This window comes from Diachasmimorpha longicaudata, chromosome 6, assembly GCF_034640455.1.
Source record: "Diachasmimorpha longicaudata isolate KC_UGA_2023 chromosome 6, iyDiaLong2, whole genome shotgun sequence".
NCBI lineage: Eukaryota > Metazoa > Arthropoda > Insecta > Hymenoptera > Braconidae > Diachasmimorpha > Diachasmimorpha longicaudata.
Window position 1 is genome coordinate 9713111 of NC_087230.1, and position 21635 is coordinate 9734745.

General features: G+C 42.1%; 5 protein-coding genes across 10 annotated transcripts; 2 read left to right on the forward strand and 3 right to left on the reverse strand.

Annotated features, from left to right (window-relative positions):
• Positions 1-328: 328 nt before the first annotated feature.
• LOC135163428 (uncharacterized) lies at positions 329-2029 on the reverse strand. Its single transcript, XM_064122862.1, has 5 exons — positions 1892-2029; positions 1662-1831; positions 1061-1472; positions 686-964; positions 329-624 (listed from the first exon to the last, which is right to left on the reverse strand). Exons 1-5 carry the CDS (start codon positions 1913-1915, stop codon positions 337-339), a joined length of 1173 nt encoding a protein of 390 aa, XP_063978932.1. The 5' UTR covers positions 1916-2029; the 3' UTR covers positions 329-336.
• A 207-nt stretch (positions 2030-2236) lies between these two features.
• On the forward strand, positions 2237-4263 carry LOC135163427 (uncharacterized). Of its 2 annotated transcripts, XM_064122859.1 has the most exons (7): positions 2237-2502; positions 2572-2772; positions 2827-3072; positions 3174-3288; positions 3354-3630; positions 3683-3839; positions 3914-4263. In XM_064122859.1, exons 1-7 carry the CDS (start codon positions 2258-2260, stop codon positions 4182-4184), a joined length of 1512 nt encoding a protein of 503 aa, XP_063978929.1. In that variant the 5' UTR covers positions 2237-2257; the 3' UTR covers positions 4185-4263. The 2 variants fall into 2 exon arrangements, with proteins under 2 accessions (XP_063978929.1, XP_063978931.1); XM_064122861.1 differs by lacking the exon at positions 3683-3839 and having other exon boundaries at positions 3914-4241.
• Positions 4231-13398, reverse strand: LOC135163416 (huntingtin). Of its 2 annotated transcripts, none has more exons than XM_064122839.1 (4): positions 13161-13398; positions 4706-12961; positions 4530-4617; positions 4231-4458 (listed from the first exon to the last, which is right to left on the reverse strand). In XM_064122839.1, the coding sequence occupies exons 1-4, from the start codon at positions 13244-13246 to the stop codon at positions 4348-4350; spliced, it is 8541 nt and encodes a 2846-aa protein (XP_063978909.1). In that variant the 5' UTR covers positions 13247-13398; the 3' UTR covers positions 4231-4347. The 2 variants fall into 2 exon arrangements, with proteins under 2 accessions (XP_063978909.1, XP_063978908.1); XM_064122838.1 differs by having other exon boundaries at positions 4706-12964.
• A 190-nt stretch (positions 13399-13588) lies between these two features.
• LOC135163420 (uncharacterized) lies at positions 13589-18527 on the forward strand. Of its 4 annotated transcripts, none has more exons than XM_064122847.1 (5): positions 13589-15039; positions 15424-15861; positions 15970-16452; positions 16560-16682; positions 16755-18527. In XM_064122847.1, the coding sequence occupies exons 1-5, from the start codon at positions 14406-14408 to the stop codon at positions 16868-16870; spliced, it is 1794 nt and encodes a 597-aa protein (XP_063978917.1). In that variant the 5' UTR covers positions 13589-14405; the 3' UTR covers positions 16871-18527. The 4 variants fall into 4 exon arrangements, with proteins under 4 accessions (XP_063978917.1, XP_063978918.1, XP_063978915.1 ...); XM_064122848.1 differs by having other exon boundaries at positions 16776-18527; XM_064122845.1 differs by having other exon boundaries at positions 13590-15039; positions 15397-15861.
• LOC135163426 (peroxisomal N(1)-acetyl-spermine/spermidine oxidase) lies at positions 18400-21419 on the reverse strand. The gene is made up of 2 exons (XM_064122858.1): positions 21231-21419; positions 18400-20532 (listed from the first exon to the last, which is right to left on the reverse strand). The coding sequence occupies exons 1-2, from the start codon at positions 21412-21414 to the stop codon at positions 19163-19165; spliced, it is 1554 nt and encodes a 517-aa protein (XP_063978928.1). The 5' UTR covers positions 21415-21419; the 3' UTR covers positions 18400-19162.
• Between the last annotated feature and the right edge of the window lie 216 nt (positions 21420-21635).

The following is a 21635-nucleotide window of genomic DNA, read 5'->3' on the forward strand; positions in this document are numbered from 1 at the left end:
AATTTATAAATATCGGTAAAGAGAATTTTAATTTAGCATAGGGGTTTTGCAATGCGTCCTTGTCATTTGAGACATGACTGAATCGTAATTTTTAAAACGCTGAAAACCAAAATATCTCATAGTCTGTCCATCTCGCATAAAATACCGGATTACTTCACAGCATTAGAAGAAAGTTCCAATAGGTTCGTCATTAGAACCCACAATAGTACTACAGACTAGGTTATCAATCATATAATTTTTATTTTTGGTCTGTTCAATCTCATTAAAGGATCCAATTAAATAATGTGAAAAAAAAATAACAATAGCTCACCACCGATATTCATTCCGTAAAGTTTATCAACGTAATATAGGAGCTTGAGTCACGCGTCGTCCTTTCTCGGCACCACGTGCATCCCCTGATTTCAAATGTTCGTCTGTCACAGACTCCAGAAATTGTTCAAATTTGTAAAGACGATTTAGATCAATTTGGATGAGGTTTATATATCGCCAACGCAAATTCTTCAGATAATCGAGAAAATAGGGACTGTTTTGATCAATGTGTGGAGGAGCTCTGAGAGTATCTTCATCACCCTCGTCATTTTCCGAGGCGGAGGCATCAGTCGAAGCCAAATCGTCGTGTGTCTGCTGCAAAGGCTCACCCAACAATTAAAAATTAATGAAAAGTTAATGAACATGAAAAGTCTACCTGAAGACGTTTCTTATTGTTCAGGGGGCTGTCTCGCACATTCCTTTGACCCCTTCCCTCCATATCCTCAGCAATTGAAGTCTCTGTTACACTCGTAGGCGTCTCCGGGGCTTTTACCATTCGCTTAGGATGCGCGCAGGGCTCGCAGAATGATATCTCCGCCAAATCCCTTTCCAGACGTCTGTTCTCCTCCTCCTCCTCGTCATTATCTAGGTCAGAGTCCTCTCTAGGTTGCGATGTCCGCGGACACATCGTCGAATTCAACGGGTCTCTCATTCTCTAGTAAATTAAGGGTCATTAACAACAACAACAAATTCGTTCAGATATTAAAATTAGAATTAGTCGATTTGTTTATCTCCAAAGAAATAATTCTACTTCATCGTTGAATCGTTGCACCTGCCCGAAGGGATAGATCTCGTCCTTAAAGTCTTCTAGTTCCCTCAAATACTTCTGGGCTCGGAGTTTCCCCTTGTCTTTCCAGTTTCGTCTCTTTTGAGACCTCATGAAATCGTTCTTCTCATCTCCAGCCTCTATGCAGTCATGGGCGATTTCTTCTTTATTCTTCTTCAACGACTTCTCTGGGGGCTTCCCCGAACATCGCTCCCCACAGTGGGGGGGCTCAGGCATGTCGAAATCGTGACTGCAAGGATCCGGCAGATGTTTTAGATTCTTCGACAATGTATGAGGGCTACGAGACTTGTGCTTTCGTAATTTTCGAGGGTGTAATTGAGTTTCCAGTTGTTCATCGGAAGCTACCATCAATCTCATATCTTCTCTGTCTTGTTTTCTGGGGAAAATTCTTTTTTCTGAGTTATTTCTATGGAAATGCAAATAAAGTTAAATAGAAAATCCTATTGCCCTCATCGAAATTATCTCTTGGACATTAATTTTATCATTTTTCATAAGATCACTTGAAAATCAATATTTTCATCTTTTTAATGAGTTTTTAAACGTTTCGAGAGGTCAAAAATTATACCTGAAATTTTGGAAGGGACAATCGTGGGACGAATAATTATGCAACTTGAAATCCCGATGATTTTTTAAATTTTCAAAGCTGTTTTTCTTCTCTCTTCTCCCCTTCGAGGTTTTCGCACCGCGACGTCGATCCTGGGGTTCTTGGCAGCAAAAATTTAAGGGATCATGCACCTATGAATAAGGTTAATGAGTCATTCCAATGATATTTTACTTGCTTGCAATATTTATTACCGCGTCATCCAATTCACGAGGCATTTTACGAGAATTTCGACTCCTCTATTTTGAAGAAATTCATGGAATAAAAATGAAACGTATTTTTGTACAAAAAACTTGGAGTAAAAAACATTAAAAAAATAATGAGAGAACGACAGATTGATTTATGTCAGCGCGATTGTTTTTACGATAAAAAAAAACAGTGTGAAATTGTCGGAGCATGCAGATTGCATGTATCACGCAACCGCGCAAAATTTGCGCCATTGAATATTTGAATAGTTAGCGAACCCTTTTTCATGAGCTCAATTAAATTTTGAACTATTAGTTCAAATAAGCACTGTCTCGCGTCTGTAGAAATATCCTAATAAGCAGTATACACTAAAAATGTTGGGAGTGGACAATGAAATAAGAGCGAGGAAAAGCAATCGGGAGGAGATGAAAATTTACCTGAATGAATTGACTTATGGTGAGCCACAAAATAATTCTGTCCGTCCTCGATCTGTCCCCACTGTTGGAATGAGCAAAATACAAGCGAAAGGATGGAAGGCCTTTTTCATTGACTACGCAAGTTCCGCATCGTTCCACGGATTCAATCACTTGGCTGCGCCTCGCAGACATCTCTTCGAAAGGTAATCGAACCTGCATTTAAATTTGTCTCCTATGAATAGTTCCTATGAAAATGAAGAACAATTCTCTAGGATTGGCACAGTCGTCATAATCATGATGTCCTTTCTGGCGCTGGTTCTGCTTTCCCTCCACTTTTGGGACGAATATCAGAATTATGCCATTGTCATCGTTCTCAACCACGGCTTCCACAACTACAAGATCGTTCAACCAGCTATTATCGTGTGTACAACGAATGGAGTTGACGAAGAAAAATTTCCTGAAGTTTTTAAGAAGTAAACAGCTGTCTAATCACTGCACGCTGATGACTTATGCGATTTCTCTCTTAGATATGGCATTGAGGATACCAAAGAGATTCGAGAATTCTTCACGGTGATAGCAAGGGAACCGTACTCGTACAAGTTGGACAGCCCAGAGACCGTCAGCGTGCCCCCCAGTCAGTGGCTGTCCATCCTGAACGACTTGAAGCCGCATATAGATTACCCTCATATCACAGAAGAGGCCGCGTGGATCATCACTGAACGGGGCTTTTGCAATAGCTTCTACAGTTACGCTGCTCCCTATTCCTCTTTTGAGTAAAATCATTTTTGCTTCTGACCGGAAGCACTTCAATCGAATGTTCATGAACATAAAAAGAACTGCATAAGAGCAATTCTCCATTTCAGTTACTTTTCAGTTATTGGATGAGTGATAACTGGACGATAATACCAGAACCTGATGATTTGCCAGTTTACGAACACTTGAGCCCAGTCTTCAATGCACCCTTCCATGTGAAGGCTTATGATGTGTTCGTAAGTAATCCGCGGCAAAACATTTCCCTTTACCACCCACAAAAAAATGACTGTCATTTATTCAGTTCAGCGTAGCTCATCCCGGTAACATTGTTGACTTCTCAAGGCTTACTTATTCGGCTAAAGTGCAGTGGAGCACTGAGCTCGCGGTCAACGTCGAGGAAATCGAACCTGCGAGTGAACTGAGATCGCTCTCATTCAACCAAAGGTCATGTAAATTCGAGGATGAGCAAAAACTCACCATGTGGCCAATCTACACATCCGCAATGTGCAAAAGGGAGTGTACATACAAAAGAATGTTCAAACTGTGTGGATGTCATCACCACTTTGCACGGCCTGTTGGTGAGTCTTTGAAATGTGAAAAAATTCAGGTGAAGTCAATTGACTTTTCCAGCTGGAGTACCAACATGCAATCTAGCCCAATTGCGATGCACAGCTACAAACATCAAAGCTATTTTGAATGATCATAAGGAGAAAGGATCGGATTGTAATTGTTTCCCCGACTGTCATTTCATTCGTTACACTGAAAGCCGAATAAACTCTTATGCTCTGTAATGACCCAAAAATTTTATCATCTTCCTTAAATCCCAAATGACATTCATCACTGATGTGTTTAACTCTTTAGAGGTGAAAGAACCCCCATGGATATCACACTGGATGTCTCCATACTATTTCCAAAAGACAAGTACATTACGGAGGAAGTATTCGGTTTCGGTGACTTCCTTGCAGCTGTTGGTGGAGCTGCTGGCTTACTCCTTGGCGCTAGTATCCTATCGTTCGTTGAATTTTTCTACTTCGCGACATTGCGATGCTTCTGGTATTACCGGAAGATGAGAAGCGAACGGCTACGAAAACTGAGGACCGAAACGAGTAGATTGACTAAGAGCATAATTTAATGGAAAAAAATCCCTTAAATTAAAAGACAAAAAAATGTAAACACTGTATCGGAAAAATAGTTTCTAATTATGGATAGAATAAATAAAATCATTGGTTTGATTTACATAATATGAATACAACATATTTCTTCTATGTACACGAAGAATTTGGCCTTGACTTCAATCACTCAGTAAATTGAAAAGTTGTCATTATATCGCAGAAGGGAGAGCCCGGCTCTTTTCCAGCTGCTTCGAAGCTCTTCAGGAAAGCTTCCCTCTGTGACGCGTTCGAAAGCTGCAAAGTGACAAATTAATTATCAATCAGTTCAATAATTAAAAAATAAGTTCTTGGGTATTATGACAAACCTTCTTATAAAAATCGGCAGCAGCGACGCAGAGTATTTTCTTATCTTCATATTCATACTTTCCCATTCTTGATTGTACATGTGGAAACCTGAAGACGATCTTGTTAAGAAAAATATTCAATAGACGAATCCCACTCTAGAGACCTACATATATATTTTATCTATTGTCAAGGATACAGGGCTCTGAGCCACTTATTCGTTGATGCACTGACGAAGAAACATGACAGGCACCAGGTGGAGGTAACTAGCGGTAAACTTTGGATAAATGTAGACAAACTGAACACAACCCAGTCCTGCAGAAGAGTCAGCTGATCCTCAGTCCCAGTGACCCTCTCACAAACCTTGAAGACAACCCCAGACACCAGTCTCTGATGCGGTTGTTGCGGAGACAAGAATTCCCCAATGACCTTCGTCAAAGTCTCAAAAGGAGGGAAAAAGTCGCCCAGGATCTCCGACAAAACAGCACAAAAAATTCTCACTTCCATGTTCTGACCCTTCTTGATTCTATCGAAAATAGCGGAAGTCCTCTCGATGGTCCTCATAAGAGCCTCAGGTTCGATATCCGGAAGTGGTTGTTCCTCTTTGACGACAGCAGTTCTGTTGAACCTGTCAGCAGCCTCAGAGTACATGCAAGTCAATAGCAATCGGAATGCAGGGATGGCGATCAGACTGCAACTGCTCTTCAATCTCTCCAAAGACACCTTCACAATTTGATCAGCAACCCTTCCAACAACACTCTTGGTAGCCACAAGCCTCTCCAATCCCTGGAGGATAGTTTGGTTCATTGCTACAGAAACATTTCGAGATGATACGAGACTGAGCGCTAGTTCCAGAACAGCTGGTGCTTCGGCATCAGGCGGAGTATCTTCAGCATGCTCTAGGAGGAAGAAAACGAGAGCCCACATTGTCCTCTGGTGTTCCTCACTCTGATCCTCGGGCCTTTCTGCACTCTCAATGTGCTTGTGGATGTATTTGATAGCCAATGGATGAATGACATTCATCGTCTCCTCGCAGTTTGCCTGGACAGCACTTTGAAGAAGAAACAAAATTCCATGGAGAGTTGCTATTCTTCCTGGCAAATAACTCGTCTTCAATCCATTATCAACAGCTCTTTTCACTTTCTCGAGGCTCTCGATGTCCAGAGGTGTTAGCACAGCTGCTGACTTACAGACAGCAAAGACTAAAGTGTTGTGAAGAATGTCATCATCGGTTGTGTGATACCTCTCCATTTCTGAACAAGTATCAAACATCCATTGGAATTGTCCCCTCTCCACGAAGAGATCTGACGTTGAGATGATGCTTCTGACGACTTCATTAAGGAGTCTCAATGGTGTTCCTGAAGATGGCAACAGCCATCTCGTATATAATTCTATTAGAAATCTGACGCAAGAATCGAGATCCAAACAATCTGAAGCCAATGCTTGATTCCTTCTTTCTTTCAAAATTAGGACAGAGGCTGACAATTTGTCTTCATGAAGGGAACACAAGGCCCACAAATACGAAACTGACAACTGGCTGTATAATAACTCATCGAATCCAGTTGTCAATCTCTCCCTCTCGATATTACCTCTTGTGAATAAATGCTCAAGACCCAGGGAGTCCACTCCAAAATTCAGGAAACTGTCTTTGGGAAGTCTAGAGTCTCTGGAGGATTGGTACTTCCAGGACAGGAGATCCTGGACGATGTACAGCCTCTGTGATGCTGGCTTCTGAAGAGATAAAGGGGGATCTCTGCAGTGGTGCATTGCAATACTGTTGATAGGGTTCCCAGGGTGGGGAAGAATTAACGTCTGAGTCAATAGTCTTGTGATTCCCTGGACTGCTAGACTTGTTGATTGAATACTGCTTCCTTCTGATTCACCCGAATCATTTTCACTCGATGCTGCACTAAGGACTGACAGCAAAGCCATCCAGATCTCCTCGAACTGTAGACGAGAGGTCCAACCCAGAAGAGTTATTCTGTAGACGAACTGTCTGAGGATATCAAGCTCCTGGAGGAAGTTAGATTCAACTGTCGAGAGGAGCAACGGGAAGTGGCATAAAGTGGGACCAGATCCCTCAATCATCCAACCGTGTTTCCAGACAAGGGGAGGAGTCAGTACAAAAGAATTCACTAGGTCTTGCCTACTGATTATTATGATCAATGATGTCAGTGGGTTCTTGATAAACTGGGGAATGTTTAGATCGTTTTGTCGAGAGGAGTGATCGGTTTTTTCTAACCAAGAGATGAGGCTTGACATTTGGAGGCAGGCGAGGGCATAAGGTTTCGTTGCGTCAGTCTTCAAGGCTTGGAGAATGCCTCGATCGTCTACAGGGGGAAGACTGAAGGCAGATGAATCGTCAGGGGATATCCAGTATTCCAACAGTTTAGTCAGGGTGTTAGAGGCTGAGCACACCCAGGAATAGTGGGACTCACTACCAAAGATTTTGGAGACATTTTCATTCTTCAGCAGCTCTGTGGCACACGTCAGGGAGAGCTCCAATTCGTGGGGTTTCAAGGACCTCGTGAACGTCATCCAGTGGATTATCTCCAAACAGAGGACTGCAAACTTCGAGAGGTCTTCTTCATCGAATTTTGGAATGTTGCAGGTTATTCCTCGGTTGTTGAATTGCTTCAGGGTCTCGAGGTAAGCTGTCACTGCAGGAATCAGCGTGAAGACTCTGTCCCAGAAAATCTGATCCTCCATCAGAGCTTGAAATTTCTTTGAGTATTTAAGGGTCTTCAAATTTTTATCCTCAGTCATACAGGGACTGTAGACTGCGTGGGTCTTTGGAAGGAGATCGATGATGTTCCTAACGTGAATCAAAAGACATTGACGAGAAGATTGATACAGGGGTGATAGACATTCCGAATTTCCTTCTCCCACTGTTTGTTTGTTTTGAATCGAAAAGTCTGTACTTCTCACGAAAGCTGTTCTGCCCGTATCTTCCTCGAGGGTCAGTCTCGTCCCCAGGTGGATGCACTCTGCCAGAATCCTCAAGTCAAAGTTCTTGGACATGAAGATGTTGTCGCAGTCCTCGAGGTCGAGATTACTGAGGAGTTCGGCAGCTTCTGACGAGTCTGGAGGATTGCTCGTTGGATTACAACACTTCAATCTCACTTGGGACAGGAACCAGGGTTTATCGAGGTGAATATTCTGGACTGTGGAGGGGTTGAAGGATCTGCAGTGCTCCAGTTCTAGGGGAGAAAGGTCGTAGAACCTAGTAGCCAAATTGTTGATGAGTCCCAGAAGAAATCCATGCTTCTTAGCGAGCCCTGTAGAATGCAGGGTCTCCATCAGGGTCAATAGGTCCTCCTTAGGCAGTTGTTTGAGAACCTCTTCCTCGGGGAGTGATAGAAGCAACTCCACTCGCTTGGCTGCTATTTTACCTGCTGCCTTTCCCAGCACGAGATGACTCAACGATATGAATCTTGGAATAATTGATAGAATGACCGCACCACTCTGATCCTCATGTGCGCTCTCCAGGGTTCTCAATAATCTTTTCACAAAAGAAGGCCTGGATAGATCTAAACATCTGGCTGAAATCGCCTGAATCAGGAGACCACTTGCTGCTGGATTTCTGTGAACAGCAGCTGTCACTAAGTCACGAACAGGTGATTCGTTAGCCAAATTCATCGTCTCCTCTATGTGATTCATCACCAACCACGTCAAAGATTCTGTATCGCTCATGTTCTCACAGATGTGATCGCTGAATAAAATCGTCGCACACTGTCTCACAATTTTTGTGTCAATATTTACGATTATTCCGTCTTCTGTGGGCGATAGGTTTCTAATTTTTGTTCCTAATGTCTTGGACCAGAAGTCCTTGTTATTGTATCCTAAGAGTGTCATGAGATATGTCCAGTGGGTCGTCAATATTGGACAGTTCTTCATGGAAATTTCAAGCATCAGGGAGTTCAGTTTCTCGATTGGAATCAACTCTTCATCATTCAGCATCTGAATTGTGGCATTTGCCACTTTGCAGTGACTCCCAGACTCGAACATGTGGATGCATAATTGTAGAAAAAAAGCCAGTTCCTGAAGGAGATAAATTCTCTGTCGATTGTGGAGAAGATTGTCCCGATGTTCAACAGAATTAAGGGTCAAACATATTTTGGAAGAAGCCAAGAAGATCACTCGGAACGCAAAAATGGCGAGAATTCTCTCTGGTGATAATGAACAAGACTCTACGTTAGTTGCGTTCAAAGGATCAGCGGTATCGTAAATGGTAAAGGTGTCTGGAAGATCGAGGGTGTGCACCAGCTCAGTCATGAAGACACTGAGTTCAGCCAGTCTCGACAACATGGTTTCTTCCTTGGCATAAGCTATCAGAGAAAGTATAACGATGTTCACCATCCCCAGCCACCTTTCGAGCTTGATCCTGGGTTCGTTGAGCCCTGGAGGAACAGTGAAGAGAATTTTCAGTAGAGGATCGACAGGTCTAAAGCAGCTCGGTGAGACTGTTGAGAAGAGTTTAATGATTGCAACTCCAGCGACTTCCAACTCAATCCTGATTTTCCCGCATGCCAGGGCAGGCAGGACAACGTCCATCGTCATTCTGGACCACTTCCTCCACTTCTCTTCGCCATCTTCATCGCTTCGACATTCAGAGAGACACTGAGCTAGAAGTTCAATGACTGGATGATATTCAACTAATCGCAGAAGCATGGACATGAGATATTCCCTAGTGGTGTCCAGTTCAGCTTTTTCTCCTGGTGTTTTCAATGCTGATGATCTTGCAAGAAAAAGGTCCTCTATCACAGGAACCAGGGCTGGAATACAGTGGGTCGTGGGGGGTTGTCCACTTGCCATCAATCCATCACACAATTTTATTATTTCTCTGATGTCGATAATCATCTTAGAGTGGTATTTTTCGTAGGACAGATGGACTAAGAAACCAAAGATCTTCGGAAGGAGTTGCTGCACATGGGGGATTTGGGATTCCTCGATGAAGGGAAACTGTCCCAAAACGAAGTCAATAAATGTCTTGTCAGTGTCCAGTAAACAATAATTAACGTGAAACTGCACGAGTTGCGAGAGTAGACTCAACACCTGACACTGGCAGGACACAGAACTAGTGGTTGTGTACTGGTTCAATGATTTTATGACCATTGTCTCAAAGATCCTGATGAACGAAACAAAGAATGCTTTCTGATTAGTGGTCCTGGCAAAAGATTTGAAGGCCAACACCATCTTCCTATCAGAATCCCTGCGGTGGAAGGAGGAAGTTGACGAGGACCTCTTGAGTTCGTTCTCATTGCTCCAGGAGGTATTTCCAATCGACTTTATGACATCCGCCATCTGCCTGCCAGGCTTCTGAAAGCAATGATCATACAAGCCTCTTCTCAATTCTTCAGGGTTCTTTATTCTGTCGTCAGGGCTCCTGACGTCCTCCAGCTCGTCCCAACGAACCGAGAGATTAGTCCCAAATAAAGATTTCAGTAATTGTCTCACGCATTGAACAGTCTTAGACGGTGACAGGGCTAGAGTTGCCTCCAGATAATGTAGCACTTCTTCAGCTACTTTTCTGGCCTCGAAGGTACTTGCCACCTCGAATATCTGAGATAGAACCTGGAGGGCTGAGTCCAGGAGACCCAGATACATCTGACTAGAGTCAACATCCAGAGTTGACACGTAATTCATATGAGCGGCCTTCAAAATGTCATGAAATCTGAGGTAATGAGGTAAACTGCTGAATGCACCGATGGGTTCCTTTGCTCTGAATGAGTTCGTGAGGACGTTGTCCTTCCTTTCCTTCGGTTTATCCTGATGGATCTTCTTCCTGGGGGAGAGGGATGGAGTTGTTGGCAGAGAGGGAAGTCCCGATTTGCTGCTGGAAGGGACTTGAATCCCATCGATCACATGGACAAAGATATTTATTAACCGCATTATGTGTACGAACAAAAGCTCCAAATGACGATTAACCTCTCTGTCCTCAAACAATGCCCACATTTTGGAGATGTTGTCACTCTTCTCGTTTAAATCGATCGTCTTTAGATTTCTCAAGGAAATTCCAGCAATTAAATTCCCTGCGAGAATAATCATGTGCTTGTGGGTGACTAGATCAAGACTTACGGGATCAGACGAGAGCAGAGATATTGTTAAAGATAAGAGTTGAGTTCCAATGGGGGACAAGTGATCAGGACTTGAAGGAAAGTCGATGGATTCACTGGTGATACTTCTGTTACTGGCGTGGACCTTGGACGTGGGTTTTTTCATGAGTGTCTTGGCTTGACGACAGTCCCAAGCATCTGGGTACAAAGTTGTTGGATAAGACTGGCTGAGATCACTCAATGCTTCGAAGCATCCGTAGGATAAATATCTGGAAGGATAGGTGAAGAGCTTCTGGGCTAGCAGACCAACGATGATGGATAGAGATTCTTCAATATGATCCCGCGTATTAGGTCTTCTGGGTTCACTGTAGAAGGAGAGGAAGGGATCAACAAGACTGTTGACGAAGAACTTCTGGTCCAGTTGATACCCCTTTGAATCCAGGTTGATTGTGATGAAGGGGTTCAGGCACTGCTCGATGTATTGAGACGTTTTCCGGAGGCACTCATCCTCATGAGGGGATTGATGGTAGGATGTGGTAGTGAATGTCACAAAGGCTTTAGCAGCTGCGTTACGAACTCTGGGGTCCTGATCACCCAGAAGTTTGACTAGAATTTGTGTGACGTCTGATTGGAAAGTGGAAGATGTCGTCAGGTACTTTATGGTGATGAAAGGGAGTTCACTCAAAACATTGGATAAGTTCATCTTCACGAGGAAGTAGGGATTGTCTGATAGTGGCAGCAGTTTGAAGAGGATCCGGAGGGAGTGATGACTCTCCTCTGATTGAAGAAGTGATGTGAGGCAAATGTCCAGGGATTGCAAAGCCTGACGAGAGGTCGTTGCTGATTCATCCTCCAGGGAATTAGTTAATAAATTTATTAAATGATTTAAATCGATGATTTTTCCCTCATTAGTTTGTTGTATCTCTCGTTCCAGGGTATTATAGGAGCCCCAGTATTTCACGAAAACTGAATTCAAGAATAATCCTACAATCATTGCTACATTCCCCCTCAGTTGTGGATCCGAGTGTTTCGAGAACAGCAGAATGTCGGAAATCATCTGGGAATTTTCACTGGAGGCTCTTGAGGATTTTTCTAACGTTTGAAGAAGAATGTTTGGGTAGAGTCTGATAATACCACCGATGCAGGTCAGTGCTAGGGACTTTACAGAGACCCGAAATAAATTATCTGGAATTAATTCGGTGGGTCTTCCCGCCAGCAGGAAGCATGAACATAAATAACGACAACAAAATTTCAAAGGCACATCCGCATCCAATGAATTTCCTATGTTCAGTCTCGAAGTCTCCTCGTGATGTTTTTCCTTAGTAGATACTTGGGAGCCAGACAAATTTTTTTCGGATTTGTGGTCCTGAATGGATTCTTTTGCACTGATTGAATTCACTTCCACGGTATCAGCATTATTCCTCTCCCTGTTGCCCTCCTCAGACTCTGTTGAATCACTAGAGGACATCCTCAAGGTTCTCTGAAAGGAGATAATCCTGCTACCTCCCGAAATTCCACTTTTCGAGGTCAATTGTACCACAAACTCCTCATTAGGGGAACGGAGAAGTTGAGCCAGTGTCTCTAGTGCAGCATTGATCACGTTATGGTCTGAGTGACGCTGTACGTACCTCAAGCAGAGTTCGTAGGTCTGAAGTAGGCAGTCAAGTTTGTGGGCGTCTGTCTCGTGGTCTGACTCCTGGGGTTGATCAACGTGGGGAAGCATTATCCTGATGCACCCCAGAATTCCCACCACCAAATGGAGATTCTCCTCGGTTCTATTTACCGATATCATCGTGTCTATCAGGTGTCTAAGGGCGTAGAACAGGACTATTCTGGGTTTCCGACAGTGCAAACATGTAGCGAGGATCATGTTGCCAGCGTTTCTTCTAAATACAGCCTGGGGAGAACTTAAATTGGGATAGAAGGTCTTGAGCAGGGTCTTTGCATCCTTGTCAGTCATGAAGGGCCCCAAACTCTTGAGGATCAAGGGGAGGGACTGGGCCAGAGTATCGATTACTTCTTCCTCAGGCCTCTTGGAGATGGCTACGAGGGAGGGAATCAGGTTAGAGATGTAAGCCTTTCCCTTTATGGGCCTTATTGTGTGACTCAAAAGGGCAAAACGTTTCAGGGCTGCCCTGAGGGACCTTGAACTAGCATTCCTGTGAATCTCGTTGTACAACTCGAATTGGATCTTCAAGACGTTTCCGTCCGAGGTTGATCGGATTATTCGATTCAAACACTCGTCGGCCATCATTCGAACATCGGAATCCTCGTCATTACAGAGGCAGAGGAGGGTCTTTATTGATAGACCGAGGATCTGCGCAAAATTTTTCGTGGTTTTCACTGCAGGTGAGGTCATGCCGTTGACTATCGTTGTGCAACTGGTCATTTTCTCCATTCTCCTGACAAATGGGTTCTTATAAATGGACGCGGAAATTTCGGTTCTAGTGATTGTTAATTTATTGGGGAAATACATAGATTGAGAACGTCCTTTTAAAATAAGGCGAGTATCTTTACAGAATCCATGCAGATATGGACATGCACAGAGTAAAATTTGATCATTCACTTTGTAGTCTTGTTTGAAAAATATTTATTTACCTTGTCAGCGAATCCAGGCCACTTTGACCCCCTTGCACAGCATTTAAGCTTTCAATAGCCCGAAGAACACTAGCCACTGCAGCCATTATCACTAACAATCACCACTTCCAAACACTGTATTCCTATTTTGTTTTCCACTGTTATTATCCAGCCCCCGGAATTTCCAGAGCTGTCACCCGATCATCACTATAACCTATGAAACCCCGAGGCAAACAAAATACGTGCCTCCCTCCATAACCTAAACGATATCACTTGCACAAACTATACCAAACTCGTATGGCTCGTATGTTATTCATCAGTCATCACTCTGTTCTCCCATTGGTGGATTCCACAAACTCAACAAGCGATTGATCCGTTTCGCCAGCCACTTCTCCCGCTCATGTGACCTTTCCCCATTAATGCAAAACTCGCCAGAGGGGACTATTATTTTCCCAGAAATCTCGTGGCAAAACAACAACAGACGTTGAGTCTCTCGTGCAAGTTTCATGAAAATATTCGCGAACTGTCGTCTGATTATTTTCCATGTGAGTGTGAACAGTCCAGTGATTACATTATTGTGAGCAATTGCTGTGCATACCTCAAGATTAATAATTCAGGATTGTTTAATTTACTCGTGATATACGAAAACATCCATTGGCTGATGAAAGTCATGGTCATCATGCGTAGAGATCGTGGACTGGCAAAGGGCCTCAACGACATATGACCCGTGCATAAACATCCACATAACCGTAGTTCATCGTTTCCCTGCATTGACACATTCACAACACTTTTTGGCTGCCACCAAAACAAAGATAGGCGTTATCCCCCACCCGTGGGCGCTACCATTTTAGTTCTATCGAGGAGACGTGAAGGAGAAAAAGAAACAAAATCGAGGAGAACACGGAGGATAACAAAAACATTGGGGGGTTTTTGTGAGCACGCGGTGCAGGAGAAAAACACTAGACTTGTGGGTGCATAGACGATAGAAATCGTTTGACTCCCACGCGTCGATTGATATTACATGTGTAATCACAGTGGCACGTGTTGGTCGATTATTTTGAGATTGTCATAGAGTCGCTGAGAGCCACCATTTGTATTATTGACAGTCGTGGGGCTTTGTTTACTCTTCTGGCGCATACATTGTTGAGTGATGAAAGAGCCTTTGTTCACAAATTGAGAAAATTTGTGATTTAACGAGTTTGTTCAAAAATATTCATTCGAAAATTTCACAAGTCTTGAATAAATTTTTAAAAACATACGTGAATAATGGGGGATCCGAATTACTCGGATTATTTGCTCGAGTATGGTAGTAATGCAATGGATACTCTGGTGAAGCAAGAGCCTGCTCAGCCACTGGAGATCGGATCGTCGTCGGCCTCAGTTCCCATACCTGGAGGACATCGAGGTACACGAGGGGTTTATGATCAATTTTCACCTTCTCCGCTTGCTGTCTTCTCGAACTGGGGGACCAGGCCCGATCAGGATGACACGCAGTACAAAATTGATTCCGATCCGCTGGACATTGGATTTAAAATGGAAGATGATGATATTTTTCAAGTGGATAAGGCCGATTTATTTCAGGGGCCCACGTTAGCTGAACTTAATGCCAATGATGATATTCTTCTGGGGGATATCAATTTCGATGAGCTGCTGCAAACTGAAGATCGACTGCAGCCTCTCAGAAGTGATACCAACATCATGCAGACCAGCGGACCCTTGATCAGTGGAGGGCCGGCTAACTTTGCGTCCAGCAGCTTCCCACAGTCGACTATTTTGTACAGGAATTGTCAGCCTTATGCTGCTACCTCGGGGTTCAACTTCAATGGGGTTGGATTCATTGACAATCTTGAGGCTGTTAGTCCACCTGCCTATCCCAGCCCTAGTACCAGTAATTTAGCAGGTTTGTGGAGTCTCCAGTTGTTAACGGGATAGGGGGCGAATGATTTTAGTATCGGCATTGTGAGATAAAGTAGATAAGACTGATGAATATCTTGGGGATTTTGGATAAGGTTTTGTTGATGTGGTAACTCTTTTAATTTATAAAAATGCTCCGTCATTAATGAATCAGCAGGCCGGAAATGAGTTCAATCCAGTGGAGGGGAGGTTCGTAGTAGTAGTAGTAGTACCACCACTGGTACTATGACTACTACTACAGAATTCTAAGAAGAGAGTCTTTGTCTAGTTCATAGGTCACTTCTCCTCTCAGCAATCATTTCCTTATCTACTTAATCCAAAATTGGCTATTAACCGTTAACAGGATCTCTGGATTCGTGTTACGATGTAGGTAGTTCAACCGCCAGTTCATCAACGTCCCCTCACCCCATCGTAAGACCGACAACTCAGTCAACCCTCCATGAACTCCTCATGAGAAAAGCTGAGAATGTACCCACCAGTCCCATCTACAACCCGATGGACACATCTCCGATGGAAACTACTACAACTCAGATAAAGCCCTCCAGGCTTTCCACGTCAGCTCCTACACAGACGATGGGATTGGAGCAGCTGTGGGCCAGGCGAGAGCCTCGGCAACATCTCTTGAGTACCAGTAGCATGGGAGTTGTCGAGGCTGGTTCCACCAGCAGTGTAAGCACTGGCGGGGCACTCAGTCCAGATCCTCTGGGACACATCGAGGGGATTGGACAGATTGACCCACTCAGCCATGATGAGGAATATGAGGACAGTGATGATGATAGCGATCATTACTACGATACTAGTGACAACGGTGAGTTCTTAATTAGCGAAGAAAGAAAGCCGAAATAAAAATGAAGGAATAAGGATAATCGTCAGGACAATTTTGTTCCATTTTCAAAAATATATTTATTATTTGTAGAGAGTGGTGGAAGTGATGGTGAGGATCAAAGCAGTATTAAAGGAAGCAGTGAGGGACGAGAATCAAAACACAGCAAGAAGGAGAAGTATTTCTGGCAGTACAATGTGCAAGCTAAGGGACCTAAAGGCCAAAGACTGGTGGCACGTGCTCGTCTAGAGGATCCACATGTCCTCAATCAGGCCACTGATCCCGTTTTTAGCCCTGATTGTGCACTCAGGGGTATAAAGCACAGTGGTAAAGCCAGAAAGGGCGATGGAAACGATCTCACACCGAATCCTCGAAAATTGTTCAGCATCGGAAGGGAATTAGATAAATTGGCTCGTGTGATCAATGACATGACACCAGTTTCAGAGTTGCCATTCACTGCTAGGCCAAAAACAAGAAAGGAGAAGAACAAGTTGGCTTCTAGGGCCTGTAGATTGAAGAAGAAGGCACAGCACGAGGCGAATAAGATTAAATTGCATGGGTTGGAACATGAACACAGTCAGTATATTTATTTGTCAATGATTATGATCAATCATTCGTTGTGAGATATTCTTCGAATGTACAATGTTTGGGTAATTAATCATAGCTAATATTTTGATTTTTAGAACGTCTGATTCATGGAATATCGCAGATGAAAAATACCCTGGGGAAAAAACTCGCAGAACGAAATGCGGAGCATCAGGAGGAACTCACGCGACAGATGGATAAAATTGTTAAATTAGCTACAAGTGAGTATCACCCCTGAAACATCAATATTTGAAAAAATATATAATTTATCGTATTTTTGTCTCTTTGTGAAGAGGGTAATCCATTTGTTTCAGAAGTACGTATTGCAAACCACTCAACTGATTTTGTCAATAAAGTCCTCGACAAAGTAAAATCGGGGGTTTCTGATGGTGGAATTGACGACTTTTAGTACAGAGTTGTCACAGTTGTTCTTTCTGGCACATCGAGTGTGTATTTGAGGGAACGAAAGACAGTCTAACCGTGCACACAGCGACACATATATTTTCCTGGCCATCGTTGATAAATTAAGAGTTTAATTTTTTAAATTATTGTTTATTCGTCTATTCGGAGTATGAAACTATCGTCATCGTTCGATGAAAGTCAACTTGAAGCTTTTTTTATCATGAACGAAGTAGAAGATTCGAAATTAACTTTATTTTTCATTTCTTTAAAGGGGAGCCTTTGGTAAGTTTTGAGTCTTGAGCTATTAATGGCAATTTGGAGACTGGAGATTTCGAAATTCATGAAAAAATTTAACAGTAAGGAATTCGTTTCTTTTTCTTAAAATGTATAATTTATTTTTTTTTAATATGTTTATTTGTCTATATGTATTTCTGAGTCATAAGCATCGGAACAAATCAAGTGTCCACTTGACCCTATCGTCTCTTGCATAATTGATCTCCAGTAGCCCATGACTTGTGAAACTTATGATAGTCTCCCTTCAATGCACTTTGGGTGATATTTCAAAAGTTATCACATTAGTTTAGAATAGAATTTACTTGCGAGTGAAGGATAGTTGGCTGACATGGTCTACCTCAAAAAGTAACGCTATACCTGCATAAAAAAAACCTTTGAGAGAGTTTAGAGTATACATTATCTACAAATATGATATAACGATATATAATTATATTTTATGTCTAGACATTAGGCTGCTGGAACAGCTCTGGTAGCTGAAAGCGCTTCTATGATAAGAGATGATCATATATAATACATAAACATAGCTTTTGATTTTTCAATATATTTTATTAATATTTTCCGTAGATATTATATATTTCGCCTACTGTTAATCAAATCGAATATAATTGGGACGTGAAGGAATTTATCTTTGTACTGTAATTTTCACTGTGAAAATAGAATCCTCAAATTTTATGTCAATTGAGAGTTGCCTAGGATGATTTTTTACGATAATGGAGTACAATGAAAATAACTGGGGGACGACTATACAATTTTGAAAGCATAGTCATTTTTTATGACACGAAATATCTCTTGTCGCAATGGCAACGGTTTCAGGCGTTTTTTCATTTCCTAAATATGGAAATTTTTCATCGCCTGTTACCGATGCAATGGATTTTTACGTTTATGTGCCACATTATTTTAAGGATAAGTCATCAGTTGATTCGTTATTTTTATTTTATATCTTATCTTAGGTTTTATAAAATATTTTTCCACGAGTGGTTTTTACTTGTTAAAAATGTGTTTTTTTTTTTCGTTCGCTTTTTATGAGAAACAGGTACAAGTTATAGTTTGATACTCTAAATTTGTAGGATATTTTATCGATGTAAATAATAGATGTGATTTTTTTAAGTTTACGAGAGTTTTTTCTTTCCTTTTTTTTTCAGTAAGTTACCTTCAACGTTTTGATCACGAACAAGAAGCACACAAATTTGGAAAGAAAATAGAATTGAATACAAAATTACCGGTGAAATGAAATTAAGAAACTTTAGAGGTACTATTGTATTTTATTCACATATGCGTAATAAATGTTCTATCACATAACATGAGTATAAAGAAATTATACATCATCTGTACAAGGCTATTGTATGCGTAATAAAACCGCAGAATTACAATTTTGGGTAATATATTATTCGTATTATTCTAAATAATACATGGAGTTACTGAAATTGCAACGAAAAATCACTTTGATTTTGTGCATTAATGTTTAATCGTCTCATTGTTACAATTTATTCTATTGACTCGATGAAATGGCCTGAGCAGACCTTTATCTGTAAAAAACAATCACAAGGTATCTATTAAATCTACAAAAGGAAATAAATAAAATGCATAGTTTCAACATCTGGTGGTGACGTAGTTGCGCGACTAGATTAAACCGAATAAATCCACTTCATCCAAAAAATTGCACATCAATTCTGTAGCAAAGAGGTCCATTAGTCTGAGTCAATTCAACTCTTTCATTCCCTTTTAGAGTCATCTCAAAATTGAAAGGTGAACAAGATTTTTACTAAAATCTGTTCTGTAGATGTTTTTTCAAAAATTTTGTTATCCTAGTAACCGTGAAATTTTCCAGAGCCAATGAAAAGTAAAATTGACTTAGCACTATTGACTGCTTCGCTACTGAATTAATCCGATAACAAATTACGTTAAGATACAAATAGGCAGATTTTTTATGTACATATTTCAAAGCTATCTTCTTATATACAAAATAAATCGACGTATTGCGCAGGAATAAGCTTTAAAAACCCTTTCAATTGAGTGAGATCCCCTGGATCCAGGAGCTCAAGTCACTCGTCTCCTCGCAGTTAATACTTAACGCCTGTTTTTCGCTTATCCTAGAATCTAGTAGACTCTGTGCAGCAGTACGACCAGTTAAGTATGCCCCATGAACAGTGCTGTAGAACGAAGAATGAGTGTGTTCCCCAGCAAAAGCAATGAGGATTTTCTTTCTCTCCTGGGGCGAGTAAATCGGTTCAGCCAGTGCCTCAATGTCCAGCTGACTGGCACCTACAGCCATGGCAGTATAAGATCCCCTCGTGTACTCCTGTGAATGCCAGGAAGTGCAGATACAGCCCTTGGGTGCCGGGACAAAGGGATCATTCAGGAACTTCCTCAGAATGGTTGTGCAAACATCAGCAACTTCAGTGGAGCTCAACGTCTCCATGTACTCCGCCTCCTTTCCGCTGATCCATCCCAACAAGAGAGTATCCGATAATTTGGTGAAGGAGTATATTTTCCTGTGCCAGGTTTTACTGATGTCCTGGCGCTCCTCCTCAGGCAGCCCTCGATCGTCCCAAAGTAACATGACCTCTGATATGTCAGGATTGAGAAATGGCCTCTGATATTCTAGAAATATTTTATCTACAGTCCCAAACATCAGTCTGTCGGTGGCATCTGCCTTGTAATTCGGCAGCTGTGGCTCAAATAAATCCTTGATCCTGTGCTTAAGAACCCCGAGGGGGAGGGTACAGAGGACCTGCTCAGCAACAACTTTCTTTCCATTCTCACATATTATCTCTATGCAGTTGTTGTTGTTGTAAGTACAATTCTTCTCGTTCTCGTTGCGAGTCTCTTGCCACCTAATCTTTTCCACCACGTGGCGAAGGAGGATTTTTTCCTTCGGAATGTGCTTGGCGATGGGCTCGAGGATGGCACTATAGCCGCCTGGGAGACTTATATTGCCACCCTGGAGCTCAGCGTACGATCCCATCTCCAGTAAATCCACATCCTCCATGCTATCACAGCCAGTTATACATGTTTCCCTTTTCAGGAGACAATCGAATAATAGTTGGCGAATAGGTCGCTTGTCCTCGGGTAGAGACGAGAGATAGAGATCGGTTTCCAGGGCTACGTGAGCACCGACACTTGTGATCCCGTTGGGGGGATTGTAGGCACTGAGAAAGTACTCCTCACATCGTCGAAGGAAGCAAACGTAGGCCTCGTATATTTCCTGGAGGACTGGAAATGGCAGCTGCTTACCGTCCTCGGTGGCTGCCACTACTTTGTGGGGCTTTGGACATCGCACTATGTCTATTAGACCGTTTGCCATTGCCAACTCGAAAATGGGATTCCCCAGGACTCCGTGAATCCAGTTGGCTCCAAGTTCGACTTTTTCACCACCTGGGAAAATCGATAGATTATCGGTTGATGTGAGGGCCTGGAGGTAATGGCCTTGACGCATTGCAGCGGTTGTCATTGGGGGATTGAAGGTCCGATGAGTCGTTAAAGCATGGCAAGACTTGAATGGTAGAGCAGAAGAGATGAAGATGTCATTGGAGCAACGTAATCATAGGGGGACTGAAGTGAGCACAAATATTGGAGGACTGAAATGTTGGGTGAACCAGGACTTATTTTCGAATAAAAAAAATGACCAAAGGAGTTGCAGAAAATTTCAAATAAAAAGCACTTTGGTTTTGTAGGATGACAATTTAATTGTTGTCATTCTCTCAAATCACTCTATTGAATTCATGAAGTGCATGACAAACTCTTTGCTTGTGAACAACGATCACAAAGTTTCTGATAGATCAATAAATGTATTTCTTTTCAATATCTATCGGTGTCATCATAAATTGTCGTTGTTGAAATAATTAAATTCCAATTAATCAAATGACATATCATGCTTTTTACGTAGATGCCTGAAAGCTTCCTCCCTACACATAAAATATGTGGCAATGATCCACATGAATATGCATGCAAATCAAATCTGTGCCTCGAAATGTTTAAATAAACTCGTCATCAATTGGAATATTTTTTATAGCAAATTTTCTGATATCTTAGGACACGTCGGGATGATAAAAAATGAGGTTAAACAATCTCACCAATTTCAGTAGCTACTATTCGTCCGCCAATACGACCCCTCGCCTCGAGGATAACGAAATCATTCTCGTTATTTTTGAGTAAATGATTAGCCGCTGATAAACCAGCCATTCCTCCACCAATAATGCATATTTTGCAGGGATATCGGTCATCCACCGATTCACTAGTGGATGCCGCCATGTTCATGTCATCACACGCGCTCGCAACTGTCAACTAACAACACTTCTCGTAGTTTATTGGCTTTTTTTATTTCGCATGGGTTCAGTGATGGATGTGACGATTTATCGTGAACATCGTCTCCTTGTGACGAAACTCGTTTAGTTTCGTGGGATTTCAGTTCTCTTTTTGGATAATCTCAAGAGAAATGAGAGTGAAATTTCTTGAGTAACTGGGGAATTCGCGATTGA